We start from the raw sequence: 19,332 nt of genomic DNA, 5'->3' as shown, positions 1-19,332 counted from the left end.
CAAATATTTGCACCATCTGTTTGCTTAGAGAGGTTCCCCAGGAATCCACAGGTTTTTCACCCTTTGAGTTGCTGTATGAGCATAGGGTGAGGGGCCCTCTAGATTTAATTTGTGATGAGTGGGAAGGTGAGTGTAAATCTCACAAGGAGTCTGTTATGTCATATGTCCTAAGCCTCAGGACAAGACTCTGGGAACTCACAGGCTTGGCCCAGGAGAACCTGGCAGAAGCCCAACAACAGAAAAAGGTATGGTATGACAGGAATGCTCGAGCTAGAGAGTATGCTGTAGGGCAGCAGGTAATTGTTCTCATTCCTGTCAGACACAAGCTGCAAACAGCTTGGAAGGGAACCCTACAAGGTGGTAAGGAAGGTAAGTAATGCTAACTACATGGTAGAACTGTTAGGCAGGAGCACAAATTGTACCATGTTAACATGATGAAACCTTACCATGATAGAGAGGCCCTTGTGCTGAGTATTTGCAGTGGGTTGCAGGAGTCGTCTGTGGGAAATCTGGGGACTGATTTCTGTGAGGCTCGGACTGACACCTCAGTGGAAGGGGGTAGCAATGTCCCAGCAGCTATCTCTTACCTAGGATTTGAGAAATCCGAGCAGTGTTGCAGGAGTTTGGGGACATGTTTACTGGGAAACCAGGGTGCACCACCAGGTGGATACAGGACCCCAAAGGCCTGTTAGGCAGGCCCCTTGTAGGGTGCTTGAGAGAGTCAGACTGGGGGAGGAGATGCAGAAGATGTTGGAACCTAGGGGTAATTCAAGAGTTCAGCAGTCCGTGGGCCTCCCCAGTGGTGTTGGTGCCAAAGGAGGGTGGCAGCACCAGGTTCTGTGTGGACTACAGGAAATAGTCACACAGAGTCAGATGCTTACTGGGTGGGGCTAAGTATCTTACAACCATTGATCTTACCAAGGGTTATTGGCAGGTGCCCTTGACTCCCAGTGCTAGAGAGGTCTGCTTTTTTGACTCCTTGTGGCTTGTATGAGTTCAAAAAGATGCCCTTTGGGATGAATAATGCCCCAGCAACTTTCCAGAGGCTGGTAGATCATATCCTAGCAGGAAGGTTTGCCCCTGCTTACATAGATTATATTGCCATCTACAGTCTTTCCTGGCAAGAGCACCTTCAACATGTCAGGGAGGTGCTGGGCAGACTACAGAGGGCAGGGTTGACCATTAAGCCCAGCAAATGTCAGGTGGGTGTGGCAGAGGTCTCCTACCTGAGACAGAGTGGGGAGTGGTAAGGTCAGGCCAGAACCTGCGAAAGTGGAAGCCATTCAGGCATGCCCTGCACCTGTTACCAAAAAGCAGGTGAGGGCATTCTTAGGGACAGCAGGGTACTACAAAAGGTTCACCCCCAGTTATAGTACCTTAGCTGCTACCCTCACAGACCTGACTAGAAAGAACAGGCCAGATAAAGTAGTGTGGGACCACAGCATGTGAGCAGGCATTCCAGAAGCTTTGCGAGGACTCCCTGTCTTAGCCAGCCTAGATTACAGTAAAGAATTTGTTGTGCAGGTGGATGCTTCAAACCATCGGGTGGGGGCTGTACTTAGCCAGATTTCTTCAGAGGGAGAAGAGCACCCAGTGGTTTCTAAGTCGTAGGCTCCAACCCAGGGAGGAATGCTATGCAGCTGTAGAAAAGAAATGTCTAGCCATAGTGTGGGCACTGCAGAAACTTCAACCTTATCTGTTTTGAAGAAAATTCACTGTAGCTACAGACCACAATCCCCTAACTTAATTACACAGACCCAGCCAGCAAAATGCCAAGTTGCTAAGATGGAGACTAGGGTTGCAAGGATATATGAAAGTGCAGCACTGCAGTAGGATTAGCAATGCCAAAGCAGATGGGCTGTCAAGACAGGGAATGGTGGGGTAAGGTATACTCTGATAGACCTAACCCTCTCAAGCGACATTTCTCGAGGGTCACTTGAAAAACTAGCTTGAGTTCTCCGGGGGGGGGGAGATATGTGAAGATATGTGAAGGATGCCAGCCTAGCTAGATAGAATTCTGTCGAATTCTCTCATTTGTAAATATTAATATAAGCCACAGGCTTGTTCTCTTAAATGTGAAAAGACTGTATTGGATGTTGAGCTGCAAAAATGCAACAGTGCACTCTGCTGCAAGAAAGCTGATAAGTCAAGCATTTTGCGACCGTTTTTGATCAGAATTGATTAGACTAGCTGTTTTCTGTATTGATGTCAGAACTGTTCTACTGTATTTTAAGCATTTTCCTATGATCTTTGAACTCTTGACTAGCACTGTGTGTAGTAAGAAGTATTGTCTTGTGTTTTTATTAAATATTTTAAACCTTTCAACTGTGGTTTTATGTAGAGAAAATTTAAGCTAGAGTACATTGCATGTATATAGTGATACTGTACTAAGCCACTCCAATAAGCCTTGCTGTTCAATTACACTTACTCTTTGGATAATAATGCACAGTAATAATTGGATACCCCTTGGTAAGGGCCTCAGTAGCTGATAGTGGTTGGTGGCAGTGATTGCTACCTTATAGCCTGGCAGGAAGGGGTATAGCTGGAGAACCTGTGTCTGCCTTCCCCAGGAGTCTCTAGGTGTTTGTATATAACTCCTATTTTAGTGTGTGTCAGCTACTTGGGCAGGGATGCGAAGCACTGGTTGGACAGAGGGTGCTAGAGGTTTTAGCTTGACCTCTAGGCTGAGATTGGTACCCTATAGCTGTGCCAGTGGGGAGTCTTATTGGGGATCTGAAGAGAGACTGAGAAACCGGGCCCAGACTGGCTGTGATCTCTGTGCTCTTAAGGGAAATTGTACTTTACTATGTGTATTTGTTGTTCTTCCCAGTGTGGATGCCTCTCACTGGTGTTGGTGGTGAGGATTAAGGTTCCTTGATTGCTGGGCCAGTGCACGGGCGTCAGTGACCTTTTTGAGAAGTAGGATTTTAAAACGAGGCTATCCAGTTAATTTATCTGACAATTTGATGAGGGCCAACAAAAGCATACTTTAGGTCATTTTAAACCTATTTTGACCCATGTAATTTCAGATGTTTTTAATGGTCACTATGAATGGACAGTTATGTAATAGTTCTTTGGAAAATACTACTAGTTATGGTTTGACCTTTGTTTACCCCCTTTTAGTACTGATGCATTAGGCATCAAGGAGATTTTCATAGGTTAATAATAGGTTATCTGCCCTAGGGGCAGATACAAGCCTAGCCGTAACAATTCCCTGGCTATTTCTTCCCACACTATTTACTTCCCTAGACACCTGTCTAGCAGGGTGACTAACGTGATCCCCAGGGTGAATTTCCTTTCTCCCATCCAATCTTTAAGGTTCCTTTTGAAGAGGGCCAAAGAGGCACTTTGCTTGACATGTATGGGCAGTCTCTTCCAGAGTCTGGGGGGGGGGTCTTGGGGTCAGGAATCTATCCCTCCAGCATGTTTTGTTTATTGTGATGACAAGGTTTAGATCCCTGGAGCGTGTGGCTCGGATTTTAATTAAAAACTCGTGTTTAAGAGTGATAGTTCTTTTGCTTCAAGTATTGAAGAAACACCTAAGCTTATTTTTAAAAGGGGACAAAATTTGAAAAATATTTTAGAGCTGGACTGGGATGTCACCACTAGATGGCCTGGCATGTTTAAATGTGAAGCTTGCCCTTAGTGCAGGTACATTGATGTGGGGAATGCCTTTACTATTAGAGAACGTAAATACAAAAGTAAGAGTAGATGTAGCTAACTCTAAAAGTGTAGTGTGCCTTGAAAGATCCCAGTCCTGCCCTAGTTTTTATATAGGGAAGACAGACGGGCGATTGAGGGAGAGACTGAACAGCGTACAGTATTGTGAAAGCTAGAGCTTGAGAATACCTTGGCTAAGCATGTCTGTTTGAATCCTGGGCATTCTTTCCTGTTTTGAGTTATTTATCGGATGCAATCTGGTGAAGAGAGGTGGCCCTAGTTCTTTAAAGTTAGAGCAATTGGAATTATTTTGGCAAACGGGGCTGGATGCACATAACCAACCAGGTGTGAATGATTTATGCTGCATTTAGTGTGTTAAAAGTTAAAAGTTTGGAAATATGAAAAATTCATTTTTAATTTTTTGGTAATATTTTATTGTATTTATTTGATTTTTCATTATAGTTGTTTAAGGGAGTGCTCACATTTAATTAATGTTGGGAGGTGTGTTTTTCTTGTGAATGTGACCTAAATGAGGACTACCTGTAAGAATTTATTGGATTTGTCTGAAGTTTGGTCATTGCATCGAACAAAACCACTTATTTTATTTAATCAGTGTTGTGGTAATTCCTGCTGTTGCCGTTTTTGTATTTTCTCAGTGTTTTTTCAGTTTGCACAATAATTGACTGCAGAAACAGATCCTCCTTTGCTGTGTTAGTTTACAAGCTCTTTAGGGAGCGTTGCCTTTTTGTATTCAGGTTTATGCAAGATTTCCAGAAGCAATTTTTTTCTCTTGCTTAGACCCGAGTTGAAACCATTGACAGCTAAATGGTTTACCAAGTAGTAGTAGACAGGCTGGAGAGCTAGTTAGTTGACAGAGGAGCAGTAGACAGGATGGACAGCTAACTGGTTTACCTAGTAGTAGACAGGCTGGATAGCTAGTTGGTTTACAGAGGAGTAGTAGACAGGATGGACAGCTAACTGGTTTACGGAGTAGTAAGGCTGGACAAGCTAACTGGTTTATGGAGAATAGCGAACATTAGTTTCAGGTAGGTCTAAAAATCTTTCCTACCGCATTTAGATTCCGGTAGGGCTAAGCTTTCACATGCTATGGTGTCTGCCATTTACCAGCCATTATCCTAAAAAGTGTAAAGACAAATGCCTGACGAAGAATGTGAGAGGACAGAGGTTTCTGTCTGACTCCTAACCTCGTCTAGAGATCGAATAAGGTGAGGTGCCTTTGAAGCCCCCTGGTCCGATGCCTTTTAGGCCCGAGTCCTCTGGAGCATCCACTCTGGAGGCCGCTGTGAATTTGTTCTAGTTCTCCCATGCTGACACCAGACCATTAGGTCCAGAGCTGATAAGCAGTTCACAGCTTCCGACACGGAGTGCTGATGACTGAGGATGAGAGCGGTATTCCCATGGTATTAGCTAGGGAGGAACTGCTTGCGGGCCAATTTAATGTCAGCCACCAACCCATGACTTGGACTTGTCCAACCCCAAGGTAGGTAGGTTTGCCCTGGCAAACTGAGTCTTCTGTCTCCTGCACCAAGGTCTCAGCACAGGGCTTAGGCTGGCACAAGAGTATCATGAAATTGAGGGATCCCACCCTGAAAAAGTAACCTGTGCCAGGAACCTCCCCTGGGGGGAAAAGCCCCCACCCCCAAAGATAGATTCCTCAAAATCAAGTGTGTGAAGAGGAACTTCAGTATGTTGATTCTTCCCCCTCAGCAGCAGGTTGATTCCCCCCCCCCCTCAGCAGGTTGATTCCCCGCCAGCAGCAGGTTGATTCCCCCCCGCCAGCAGCAGGTTGATTCCCCCCCGCCAGCAGCAGGTTGATTCCCCCCCGCCAGCAGCAGGTTGATTCCCCGCCAGCAGCAGGTTGATTCCCCGCCAGCAGCAGGTTGATTCCCCCGCCTCAGCAGCAGGTTGATTCCCCCGCCTCAGCAGCAGGTTGATTCCCCGCCCCTCAGCAGCAGGTTGATTCCCCGCCTCAGCAGCAGGTTGATTCCCCGCCTCAGCAGCAGGTTGATCCCCCCCCTCAGCAGCAGGTTGATCCCCCCCTCAGCAGCAGGTTGATTCCCCGCTCAGCGGCAGGTTGAGTCCCCGCTCAGCGGCAGGTTGAGTCCCCGCCTCAGCAGCAGGTTGATCCCCCCTCAGCAGCAGGTTGATCCCCTCCCTCAGCAGCAGGTTGATTCCCCCGCCAGCGGCTGGCTGAGTCCCCGGCTCAGCGGCTGAGTCCCCGCTCAGCGGCTGGCTGAGTCCCCGCTCAGCGGCTGGCTGAGTCCCCGCTCAGCGGCTGGCTGAGTCCCCCGCTCGGCTGGCTGAGTCCCCCGCTCAGCGGCTGGCTGAGTCCCCGCTCAGCGGCTGGCTGAGTCCCCGCTCAGCGGCTGGCTGAGTCCCCGCTCAGCGGCTGGCTGAGTCCCCGCTCAGCGGCTGGCTGAGTCCCCGCTCAGCGGCTGGCTGAGTCCCCGCTCAGCGGCTGGCTGAGTCCCCGCTCAGCGGCTGGCTGAGTCCCCGCTCAGCGGCTGGCTGAGTCCCCGCTCAGCGGCTGGCTGAGTCCCCGCCAGCGGCTGGCTGAGTCCCCGCTCAGCGGCTGGCTGAGTCCCCCGCTCAGCGGCTGGTTGAGTCCCCCCCCCGCTCAGCGGCTGGTTGTCCCCCCCCCCCGCTCAGCGGCTGGTTGAGTCCCCTGCTCAGCGGCTGGTTGAGTCCCCCTGCTCAGCGGCTGGTTGAGTCCCCCTGCTCAGCGGCTGGTTGAGTCCCCCTGCTCAGCGGCTGGTTGAGTCCCCCCTGCTCAGCGGCTGGTTGAGTCCCCCTGCTCAGCGGCTGGTTGAGTCCCCCTGCTCAGCGGCTGGTTGAGTCCCCCTGCTCAGCGGCTGGTTGAGTCCCCCGCTCAGCGGCTGGTTGAGTCCCCGCTCAGCGGCTGGTTGAGTCCCCCTGCTCAGCGGCTGGTTGAGTCCCCCTGCTCAGCGGCTGGTTGAGTCCCCTGCTCAGCGGCTGGTTGAGTCCCCCCTTGCTCAGCGGCTGGTTGAGTCCCCCTTGCTCAGCGGCTGGTTGAGTCCCCCTTGCTCAGCGGCTGGTTGAGTCCCCCTGCTCAGCGGCTGGTTGAGTCCCCCTTGCTCAGCGGCTGGTTGAGTCCCCCCTTGCTCAGCGGCTGGTTGAGTCCCCCTTGCTCAGCGGCTGGTTGAGTCCCCCCTCAGCGGCTGGTTGAGTCCCCCCTCAGACTTGCCACGCAAGGACTTGCGAAGGGCATTTCCAAATGCTGAAATCCTTTAATCTGGATTCTAGGGAATTCTGCCAAGCCCAAGCTAACCTGCCCCTTAACACTAGCTATAACCCAGCCTAGGAAGTCTTGGATGATATGTCAAGCAAGCATATCCTTGCAGCCCAATTCCCTTTTCCTTGCCCCCTGTATCCTAGGCTGCTCGAGTCCCGCAGCCATCTCTGTAAAAACCCAGTGGCAAGATCTAGCTGTAGTGTCTATGGAAATCCTGCAAGAGATCTGGGCGGGCATACAATAACCCATTTGCAAAATGATAGGGAGAGTAGACTTTGAACAATTTGGCAAGGAAACATACTTCAGCCACCATGGCCATGAGGGCCAGTTGTGTGCTCAAATACTGTAAGTGCAAGAACAAGTAAAGGGGGAGAGCAGAAGGGAATACAGGAAGAGTGCCTCCAGAAGTGTCATCCAGGAATTTTGAGCATTACCCTACAGGTGTCCAGATACTCGTTAAAGTGCGGCTGTGATGCATTGGATGCATCATGCCGGGTGGCTGACATGGGATCCATGACAAGGAGACGTGACTGAAGAGATTGCTTCTCTCAGGCTATGTTAAAGCAGAACTTTCAGTGCACCACTGGACAAGGAGAATCTTTGTGCGCCCAACAGAAAAGATGTTTTGAGACTGAACAAAAAGGTGACCGATTTAGAGTTCTGTTGTAACCCTGCCCCTCGGTAAAATCAGTATTATCCCAGTAAGTCCTGTCCCTTTTTACCCAAGTAAGGACAAAGTAAACCACCCATGAGAAAAAGGCCTGTATTTCAAAGAAAGTGCAAAATGATCACTGTTCCAGATTGGGGGAGGTCTAAAGATCTAGCCCCTCCCAGGGAGCAGGTGTAACTGTTCAGCACATCCCTCTAAACCATGCCAGCCCCATCACCCCCCTCTTCTTTCCTGGGAGGAAGGCATGGATTTCTTCTTCAATCATTGGGAACAGTCATTGAAGACAAATGGCTACTGCAGATTATGAAAAAGCTACTCCTTTCAATTTTGGGAAGAAAACTCCTTTTTTAGGCATTTCAACCCCCTCCAAAACAAAAGAGGGGACTAATGCCACCTCTTACAAGATCAGTTGCATCAAAGCTCTACCCAACCAGTCCTACCAGGAGAGGCAGGCACAGAAGTCTGCTTGCTCTTCTTGGTCCGTGGGAAAGATGGAACTTGGCAACTCATTCTGGACCTTTCAAGACTCAAATTCCTGGTAGAATCCCCCATCCCCCTTATTTTTTTATTGCCAGAGTATGGACATTGGATTTTACTTTCCTAGCATTTTCTGTTTTCAGAGCTGTAGCCTCAGGCTTACTATTTGTATGAAACCTCTGAAGGGCTTGGTGCCCAGGCCGTTGACTTTCTGCTTCTGTGCTTGAGCTTTTAAGTCTGGGTGTGTGGAAGGTTCTCTCAAGCTTTGGAAGCTGGTCAAGTGTTTATATGTTGTACAGGATATGACCCATGTACTAAGGCTGTTGAAGCAGTGATCATTTGATTTGCTGCTGTTGCAAGTTTACTTGCACATCTGTACTTTACTAGTTCTTTGTACTTAAGTGCTTATAGGATCATCATAGGATCATAGGAAGTTAATGGGCTATTGGCCCTGAGGCCCTTACAAGCCTAGCCAAGAGTTTAGCCCATGTTCTGACAAGTCAGCACCCAATGCCCCCTGCCCAGCAGGTATGCAGGTGGAAACCCAGGGGTGTATTTTCTGCTCCCCAGCCAGTTATTCAGGTTGCACTTAAAAGGGGTTAATGAGGTACTCTGCTTGACTGGGAGAGGAAGCCTGTTCCACAGAAAGGGGAGTTTCCAGGACACAAATCTGTCCTGCCAACAAGTCATATTGATGTCAGACACTGTTGATGCGGGTGAGTTACTCAAGTGGAGCTTGACTTGTGGATATGCAGTAGTCCCATTAAGGTGGGATTTGAGACTGCTTTGTATGCCAGACAGAGGTCACCTCTGAGGAGTCTGTATGAGACTGAGTAGAGGGACAAAGCTTTTAGTCTATCTGCGTAGGGTAGATGTTTGAGGCCCTGGATTCTCCTGGTGAGGAATGTCTGCAGTGTCTCTAGCTGCTGCATGTGTTTTGTGAGGTACATGCCAAAAAGGGCATTGTAGTCAATGAGTCTTATAAGGGAAGAATACAGGGATAGTATGACCTCCTTGTCTCTGGATGAGATATCCTTACTAATGAGATGGGCCATGTAGAAAGCTTTCCGTACAACAGAGTTAACATGGTGGTTGTGACGCCCCACCACTGGGCTGGTAATCAAGGATCCTCAATCCTCACCACTGGCACCAATGGGGGACATGCACTGAGAGGATGACAGGTACACACAGTATTTCCAGATGCAGCTCTCTGCATCAAGTGCAGTTTCCCTTAACAACACACACAGACCACAGTCAGTCTGGGGCTGGTTTCTCCCTCTTTCTCCAGATCCCCAATAAGACTCCACATTGGCATAGCTTTAGAGTTGGGATCTCAGCTGAGTGGCCAAGCCAAGACCTCCAGCAGCCTCTGTCCAACCAGTGCTTCATGTCCCAGCGGAAGTAGCTGACGCACTCTGAGGTTTGATTTATACACACGTGCACCTGGGAAAGGCTGACACAGGTTTACTAGCTATGCCCCATTTTGCCTGGACTATAAGGTAATCACTGCCACCACCCAGCTCCTTTTCAGCTACTTTAAGGCCCTTAAAGGGTGTCCAGTCTTACTGTGTAATGTTGCTATTAATGCAAATGGTTGCTTGCTCGAGGGCAAGGCTATTAGGAGTGGCCCACAGTGTCACCAAATAGATGTAGGAAGTATTTAAAACATTACAGGGCAGTCTCATATAAAGAAAAAATATCTAAGCTAAGCCTTGCTATATTCCTGACTATATCTAAGAATTGCTATAGCCTAAGAACTTATACAGTGCAAGGTAGATGTGGTGAATGGATCTTCTCTTCTTGTCCGGTCAAAGACAGAATACAGAATGCTGTGTCTGAGACTACTTAAATTAATGTCTCAAATATTACTGCTGGGATAACTTGCAGAATGACATCATTGCTTGTCTAACTCCTAGTTCCCAGGCCCAAAAAAACAATGTCAGCTGGTAGCATTTACCTGTGAAAATATAGACCTCAGATCTATGGCAAATGCTGCAAGTCATAAAACAATAAAACACAACCAAGACAATACACAAAGCTTCTCGGCGCAGACACTGTCTCCTTGCTGCCGTAAAGTAATTTAATTTCAGCTATTTTTCTGAAGTTTACTAGACTGAGGTTAACCTCCTGTATCCCAGTTTCCACTATTAAAATATATAAATTTACACAGTTAACAGTAGTGCATGTACATTTCTGTTCTCTGCTGTGAATCCATTTTAAACTAGTATTTTGCAAACCCATTTGAACATACATCTGTGCAAACAAGTTTGATGTGTACACAACATACAGTTCTAATACAGTTGTAACACAAGCATCTTATGCAAATCATTTCAGTATTCACCAGTGACATATAATTTAAAAAATTCCATATAGCTGGGTTGACAGTATCTCCTTTCGTGACCGTGGTCAAAAGTCAGTTTGCTATCAACTGGGTGCCCAGGTCTGTCATGAGTGATTGTGTGCTTAGGACCTTGTTAATGTAGTAATTTGTGGAGACGTCTTTCCCCAAAGGAAATGAAGTATTTTTTTGGCATTCAGTTTGAGACCGCATCACTTCTGTGTCACTGTTAGACAGAGGCACAGTATACTAACCTCAAAAAAGGGCATAGCAAAATTAATTTAAAATGGGTGGCGAAAGCCAAACAGTCTGGCTAGGCTTATAAATGCCCTAGGGCAGATAGCCTAGTATGAACCTATGTTTCTGGCAGCAGACATTTGTTTGAATGAGACCCTTTTGGAAGATGCCCACATCACTGGGGGAATTGATGACAACTCTCAACTTGCAGTCATCTACAAACTTGGTCAGCCATAGCCCACTGGTTTTGACCTGCACCTCAGAAAAGTACATCCCAAACAGATGTGTAAAGACCAGTCCCTGGTGTACACTGCTTAAGGGTCTACTGCTTGAGGTGGGTTCCATCAGGGAGCCAGTTTGCTACCCATCTGTTAACCTATGGATTGATGCCTAGTTGAGAGAATGTATTATACCCAAGTGGGAATAGTATAGAAAGCTTGAGCCAGGTCAGGGTAAGTGGAGTGCACAGTCTTCCCCATGTCCATGGCTTTGGTGACTCAAAGAAGTTGACTAAATTTAACAGGGATGATCTCTATTTGACTGAACCAAACTGTTGGATCAAGTGTTTGGAGGTTGCCATTGTCCTTGTTAATGAGGTCCATGATGATCAGTTCTATGGCCTTGTAGATCAGGCTAGTTAGGCTGATGGGTCTGTAATTTCCTGGATCAGTGGACGCGCCACCTTTGTGCAAAGGGCTGACAGTGGCTGTTCTCCACTTGGCTAGGACAAAGCCAGTACTTGGGCTTTGGTTGAATAGCATGCCTAATGGTGCTGCAAGTTCCTGCCTGAGTTCATGTAGAAGGTAGGCTGGGATGTTGTTTGGTACTATGGAGGCTGTATTTTTTGCCTTTGAGAGGCCATGGATGATTTGCTGCCAGTAGATTGGGGGGGTTGATGCTGGATGTCCTGATGTACTGATGGGGTGGTGAAGGGGTAAAGTTTTCATGAAAGCGGTCTGCCAGCAGGTTGGCTAGATCTGCAGCGTTTGTGCATGTGGTGTCCTTGGCCAACAGTCCTGAGCATATCAGAGTTTCCTTTGAAATTGCAGACATGTGAAGAAGGCCTTATGATTTCTTTAGTAGATGTGGCCAGTTTGAACTCTGAAGTTTGCTTTGACAGATTTCACTAGTGCCGTTGTTTGCTTGTTCAGACTAAGGAGATTGTACTTCCAACTAGGCACCTGCTCCTCCTTGGTCTTGGACAGCAGTTTTTTTCATTTTGAGTTTATTGCAGATGTCCACCAGACACGTTTACTCTTCCTGGAGAGGGATGATTTTCTTGTCTGATATTCCCGAGTCCATGCAGCTATATAAATGCTCATGTAGTACTTTGGTATAGATTTGGACATGTGTGCCAGTTCCTGTGGAGGGGAGGGGCTGTGAAACTGTTTATACCTTCCCTCAGGAAGTTGTAATCCGCTTTAGATATGTTTTTGTTTGACCCTAGCTTGGGGGGGGGGGGTTCAGGGGAGATGGTGACTTTGAAAGTGGCTGCTTTGTAGTCTGATCTTACCAGGTAGGACGACACTAGGGGTGCTGCAGTGGTTACTTACATTGGTTAATACCAAGTCCAAGATGATAGGAATCTCTGGGCATTTGTGTTTTGGCATGAGCAGTTCTTCCAATCTGTGGTTAGATTGTCACCCAGAATTAAGGTAAATGGTTGAATTTTGATAGATTCGAAGATGTCCAGATAGGTGGAGAGGGCATCTTGAGTCAAAGTTGGGGGCCTGTTGCTAGCTCTGATTTGAATAGGGGTCTTGTCTGTGGTTAACTGCACCTGGAGTGTCTCCGGTGCATCATTCTGTTTGACCAGCCTGGAGGTGTCTGTCTTTAATATATGCTGCAACTCCACCTCGTTTTGATTTGCTGCACAGTTTGGGGTCTGAATTATGACAGGATGTCATGTTTTGATGTCCTTCTATTCCTATGTTGCATTATTCTTGGTGTGGGATTTCCTGCCTTCAGGTGACCCGTATGTCGGTTCCTATACAAAAGCTTCAGCTTGGCTGTTGCAGCTGCGTGGGACGTCACATGTAGGGCCATAAACCAGGGACCCTGTGTGATGTCTGCATGCACAATCCTGAACTTTTCAGCCGCAGACGACTTTGCATCATATAATCGTTCTCCAGATGTTGGATTGACTATAGATAAGTAACCCGTTGGGTTTTTTGCATGTCCGATATTTTACCAATCTTTCTCATTGCTTAGGCTTGGTAGTTGTAACTTTCAGCAGATGTCAGGTAAAAAAGGGAAGTGCCAATGCAGGCGCCAGATTCCCCATAAGGACGCCCATGACAAATGCATTTTCTTCGTAGGCTGGGAACACTACCATAATGCCTGCCTTATTTGTAAGTGTGCCTAAGACCTTACGTAGCCGTCTGGCAGCTCTAAACCGTAACTTAGAAAACCAACGCCTCAAACGTCTTGCTCTCAGGACGGATCCTGCTTCGGGGGCCACCCAAGAACCTCCGCATAAGAAGGCCAAGATGCCTAGGCCTTCATCACCTGCCGCTTCGCACCTGGGCGGCCTGCCAACTACTTATATAGGAGTGGAGCGTTCGGCAGATCCGTGACATCCATAGACCTCCCTCGTAGAGCCATTGCACAGCCGACGTCTGGCACGTCCAAGGAGCTTTCTCAGACAGACGCCTGTCGATGTCGAGGGGGGACCAGATTTGGTGGTTCCTTTAACCGGGTTCCAGACCTGAGATACAGCCGCTGCCAAACCCAGCTCTAGACTGACTGCAACCAAAAAAGAAGAAAACTAAACATATTTCACCTGCTTCTGAAGCCCTCCCAAACTGGGAGGCCTTCACCTCCTCTCTTATGCAGTCTTTATGGCCCTTAGGCCTTCTGCCTCACCCACAACTACATTGCCTCTGCTAAGCCCTAGGCCTACCTCTGCTTCTATTCCTTTGGCTCCTCTCCCAAAGGAAGTAGTAGTACATGAATCTACCTACTCTTCCTCTGATGAATCCATCTCTTATGCATCCCAGATTGCCTCTCCCAAGGGATATTACTCTCCTGATGAGGATTCTGTGGAAGAGGATTCTCCACCTGAAGACGTTCCATTTGGTAAAACCATAACCAAAATGAAAGACCACTTCAAATGGGATACTTCCCAGATGACAGAAACCCAAAAAAAGAATCTTTGAACTGCTGCAAGTGGAGTCCCCTCCCCTTCAGCTGTCCCCCCCTTTTCTTCCTGAATACTTGGATGCATTTTCTGCAGCCTTTAGAACTCCTGACTCACAGCACCTCTGCACCTAAGCACCCAGACCGCTTCTACAAGGTGCCAGAGGAACAAACCTTCCTCAAAGCCACCTTTAGTAGACCCAGCAGTGATTGCCACTGCCCCTGATAAACAGTCTAGGTTGCTACCTTCTGCCTCCCTATTGGCCACGGATAAAGATAGCAAATCCTTGGATAGGATAGGCAAGAAGGTGTACACTTCCTCCACTTTGGCCTTCAGAGCCATTAACTATCAAACACACACTACCAAGTATGCCCTGGACTTGGTATCCCAAGCCACCTCTGTTGGCTTCTATTCCTGACAGTCCCATTAAAACGGATATCTCCTCCAAACTGTCCTTAGCACTGCAAGTAGCTAGACACACTATAAGATGCAGCTACGATGTTGCAGAAGCTTTTGCTTGCTCTGCAGCATCAGCATCTGTCCTTGGGAGATATTCTTGACTTTGACTACAAAATCTGCCAGAGGACTGTAAGTCTAAAATCTTGGCTGCTCCCCTGATTCACAACTTCCTCTTTGGAAAGCAATCTGCAATCCTATTTAAGAACCTGCAAGAAAAAAGCAAAGTTACAGGATATTAAACATCTCTTGGTATCCCCTATATGCAAACTTTATAGGAACTACCCGGCTAAGACTACCTTTGTTGGGCGTAATTCTGCTGCCTCCTCCTCCAGACCCAGAAGAGGAACTAGAAGACATTCCTCATCCAGGCCCACCTCCTCTACCTAGACAGCCCTTCCAGGACAGGGGAGGTCCCAATAATGCTTGACTGCCTTGCTCATCTGCCCCTCTCAGCTCGCCTTACCCACTGTTTCCCCTTCTGGCAGAAAATCACCACAGACCAATGGGTATTAACCATTATTCAAAAAGGATGCTTCCTATCATGGAAACAAATTCCCCCCTGGAAAGGAATTTTATTTCCCCCAATAAACCAATGCCATCTCTTTCCACAAATTCTGTCAGACCTGCAACAACAAGGCACAATAGAGCCTGTTCCCACAGGACAAGAAGGAAAGGGATTCTCCTCCCGTCTGTTCCTGGTCCGTCGAAAGGATGATCCCTGGAGACCCATTTTGGATCTCTCCTTCCTAAACCTTTACCTGCAGGTACCAACCTTCAAAATGCTGTCACTGCCCCCTCTCTTGCCTCTCATACCGTCAAATGCTTTGATGGTCACCTTGGACCTAAAAGATGCTTTACCTTCACATTCCTATCAGGGCCTCACTCACATTTTCTGCATTTCTCTGGCCCATCCTCACACTTCCAATTTACGGCCTTGCCCTTTGGCTTATCCACTGCCCCAAGAGTGTTTACAAAGTGCCTAGCCCCAGCCATTGCCTTCTGCAGGACCCAAGGAGTCCAGATTTACCCATATCTGGATGACATCCTTATCCTGGCACAGTCAGAAGATTCCTCTTAAGACATCTACACTTCACTATGTCCCTTCTACAAAGTCTAGGGTTCACCCCAACCCTCAAGAAGTCCACCCTGAACCCAGACAAGGACAAGATATTCCTAGGTTGCAGAATCAATACAGACCAAATGAAAGCCTTTCTCCCACAGGACAAGGTTCTGTCTTTAGCTTCCCACTTCCAGGAAGTCTTGGTCTCCCACACAGTCACTGCAAGGCAATTCCTTCAACTCTTGGGATTGATGGCAGCAACCACCCCCATGCTACCATTGGCCAGAATGCATATGCGAAAACTGCAATAGTACCTCAAAAATAACACCAGAATCACTTGGAACAAGTTATTTCCCTTCTAACCTGTTTAAAGAAGGAAATCATTTGGTGGATCCAACAAGTACAACTAAACCCGGGCCTTCCACTGCAACCCTCCCCCAACCCACACAAATATTCCATGCAGATGCCTCAGATTCTGGTTGGGGAGCCACCTTGCACTCTGAGTCCAAGCCCAGTGGCAACCGCCCATGAAAACCAAACACATCAATGTAAAGGAGATGACAGCAGTTCTTTTTGCTCTGCCAACCTTCATACCCCTACTGCTTCCAGGTCCTCTTCTGATAGTGACTGACAATACCACTGTAATGTGCATCAACAAACAAGGAGGTACCAAGGCATACCAATTGTGTAGGCTAGCCCTGCTTATTTGGGACCTAGCATCCCAGCAGAACATATCCCTGCAAGCCAGCTACATCCCTTCGCAGGACAACAAACCAGCAGACTACCTGAGCAGAACATCCTCTCCACAACACAAATGGATGCTGGACAGGACAGTCTTCCTAGACATAGTCCACCGATGGGGCACTCCACAAGTAGACCGGTTTGCCTCCCCCCAGAACAGGCAACTGTGGACCTTCTGACACAAGACCAAGGATCTCTCCTACACCCACACTTGCAAATGCTATCTGTGGCTCTGTGGGTGATTAACTCCATTCAGACACCACTATTCAGAGGATGAGCTATCAGTCCTGAGGGAGGCCAGGAAACCCACTACTAGAAAATCATACCTTGCTAAATGTGAAAGATTTACTCAGTGGTGTCTGGGACAAGGAAGGGACCCTTAAGAGGCTGACACCCCCTAGTCCTCGCATATATGTGTCAACTTGTAAAGGGTGGACTTTCCTATTCATCAGTGAAAGTGCACCTCTCCACATTATCAGCCTGCTTGCATCTAGATCATCCCTTGTTAGCCAGGCTACATGTGAAACTCTTAAAGGTGTCTTACACATCAGACCACCTAAGAAGCCTATCCCCTTCTCCATGGGACCTGAACTTCATCCTGGAAAAACTCACCCAGCCCCCTTGGAACCAGCTAATACAGCCTCTACAGTTTTGTACTTAGAAAACAGTACCGTTAGTGGCTATTACCTCTGCCAGAAGGGTTTCCGAGCTACAAGCCTTAATGGCATGCTCACCTTACATTTTTCATTGGGACAGGGTCACTGAGAACTAAACCTTCCTTCATGCCCAAGGTAGTCCAAATGACTTATCTCTAAATCAATCCATTCACCTACCCAATTTTTCCCCTCTCCCTCTAACCAAGGAGAGAGGATACTCCACTCCCTAGATGTCCACAGGCAACTGAGATTTTTTTTTTTACCTAGAAAAGACTAAAGACATTAGGAAATCCAAACAACTCTTTGTATCTTTCCACCCAAGGGCATTAGGCAAGGCAGTCACCAAACAGACCATTGTATCCTGGATTAGAAAGGAAATTGTTTTATGCTGCTCACACCACGGAACAAACCCTCCAGTTAGGGTTAAAGCACACTCCATAAGAGCAGTGGCCACTTCCAAAAAGGCATGGAGACAGCTACATGGTCCACTATACACACTTTCACCAAACATTACAAACTCGACCATATTTCCAAAGCATGTGCAGGATTTGCCAGGGTAATCCTACAAGGCTTTGTGGAATCATCATCTACATCTGCCACCCTTTCATCAAACTAAGCTGTGGTACTTTCCCACACCAAGAATACTGCAACACAGGAATAGAAGGACATAGAGTTGTGTAAAATCTTACCATAACCATAAATGTCCTTCTCTTCCATGTTGCAGTATTCCTTCCCACCCACCATTCCCCCTCACAGACTATACCAGTCTAACTGCTCCCTGATGCCTCTCTCTATTACAAGAGAGACCCAGGGCATTATGCATGTCACCTTTGGCAGCCTATCCTGTTGGGCCATCTACTTTACCTGCTTTGCTTTAAGTTCTGAGGATTGTGCATAGGGTCCCTGGTTTATGGCCCTGCGTGTGATGTCCCATGCAGCTGCAACTGCCAAGCTGAAGCTTTTGTATAGGAGCCGACGTACGGGTTGCCTGAAGGCAGGAAGTCCCACACCAAGAATACTGCAACATGGAAGAGGACATCTATGGTTATGGTAAGATTTTACACAACTATTCTTTCCTTGTGTAAATTGGTCTGATAAGTGCCTTGTGGTGCATGTTACAGTCTGCATTTTTATGTTGCCCTTAATGTGAAGTTCAAACCTGGACACTAGGGGCTAAAATAACAGTAGCACACTACTGCTTGACTTAGTGTTTCCTATATTACCAGAACTCCCTACCCCCTCAAATTTTTGGTTTAATGACTGTGGTTGAAAGTGTGCAGCCTGAAAATGATAGGATAAAACAGAAGGCCCAAGATAGAAACTCTGGAGACTGTGGACATAAAAGTATTTGAGTATAGCTAAAATATTGAGTTGCATTTCTTGTTTTAGGCATCTAAGTGATTTCTGCTTTACTGCAATTTGGATCTTGTATTGTGACAATTCTTTTGTTTAAATATAGTGGCACAGATACATAATGAATGAAGTGGTGTTTATTGCTGCTCATGTCCTGCTTCCTGTTTTTTCCTATTTTCCATAGATGAAGTGCACAGTCAGTATTCTAAACTGCTCTTGGCATCCAAGGGCCAGGTGCTGGAACAGATTATCCATGCAGAAAGAGCAGTACTTCAGAGGCAGTACATTGAAGAGAAGGACACACCTGAGGTCTGCTTCATTGAAACAGCAATGTCTGAGCTAAAGGTATGTGAAGAACTTAAATGGCTATGTCTAGGTTGGTGGACTTCAGTTGCTTTTTCTAGTTGATGGCCTTTTTGGTTTGAATTTCTTCCCACTTTGCCTAAAAGTAATAAACTAGGATATTTGTTCTCTGTTCAACTTTGTGCCAAGGTGAAATGAGGATGCCATTTTTTACTTTTATCCTGCTGTTGTCTGAGTAACTCTGCTGCATTTAACAGACCAGAAGCTTTGCTTTAAGGCAGTTACTAAACTGCTAGAACTAACTGCTCAGTTGTGTAGCTGGAGCACTGAGAGCTTGAGTAGGTCTTTGGTTTAGAACTTGAGATATGATTTTTCATGTAAAAATAAGACTGTTAAACTTATTTTGGGAAACGGACGTAGGGCAAGAGTTGGCATTCTTGGGTGCCTTAATGTTCACATCCTGTTTGTAAAGGAGCGGGCTTCTTTGGTTTAGTGCTAGCATTTTCCTTCATAATCTGAGCAAGATTTTTTAATGGTGGGGAAAAAAGGAAAAGTGTAACTGTGTATAAATGTGTTTTAGTTGAATTATTAATAGATATGAGAGGATTGTGCTTGTGGACTACATGTGAAGCCGTGGCCATTGTTTGAAATATACCAGTGTTAGACACTGGGCCTCATAAGCTATTTTGCTGTCACATACCTCAACAGTGCAGTATTTTATCAAAGTATAAATATTCAGCTACAAGAACTTTTTTGCATATGTGTGCTGACCATTGAGCCTCCCCCAGTCTGACTTTGAACCCTTTTATTCACTTGTAACCCTGGAACAAATGCATGAACTCGCTAGGTAGGCCATTGTCCAGTTAGCTATGAGGGATCTTTGTGCCACTGTCTGTATCCTGTCTTTCACTAATGGAGGCAGTTGCCATCGTAGCGTAACTCTGGTTGCTCTGCCCCACAGCTGG

At 47.0% G+C, this 19,332-nt stretch overlaps 1 protein-coding gene across 1 annotated transcript in view; it reads left to right on the top strand.

Moving 5' to 3' along the window:
• RNF10 (ring finger protein 10) overlaps positions 1–19,332 on the top strand; it is a 2,146,785-nt gene that overhangs the window by 745,229 nt on the left and 1,382,224 nt on the right. The window contains exon 7 of the mRNA XM_044069816.1: positions 18,249–18,409. Within this exon, the coding sequence (XP_043925751.1) occupies positions 18,249–18,409 (161 nt within the window). The remainder of the gene's footprint in view (positions 1–18,248; positions 18,410–19,332) is intronic.

This window comes from Protopterus annectens, chromosome 4.part0 (assembly GCF_019279795.1).
Source record: "Protopterus annectens isolate FY-2018-M chromosome 4.part0, PAN1.0, whole genome shotgun sequence".
NCBI lineage: Eukaryota > Metazoa > Chordata > Ceratodontiformes > Protopteridae > Protopterus > Protopterus annectens.
Note: the sequence above shows the minus strand (reverse complement) of the source record. Positions and strands in the feature narration are given on the sequence as shown.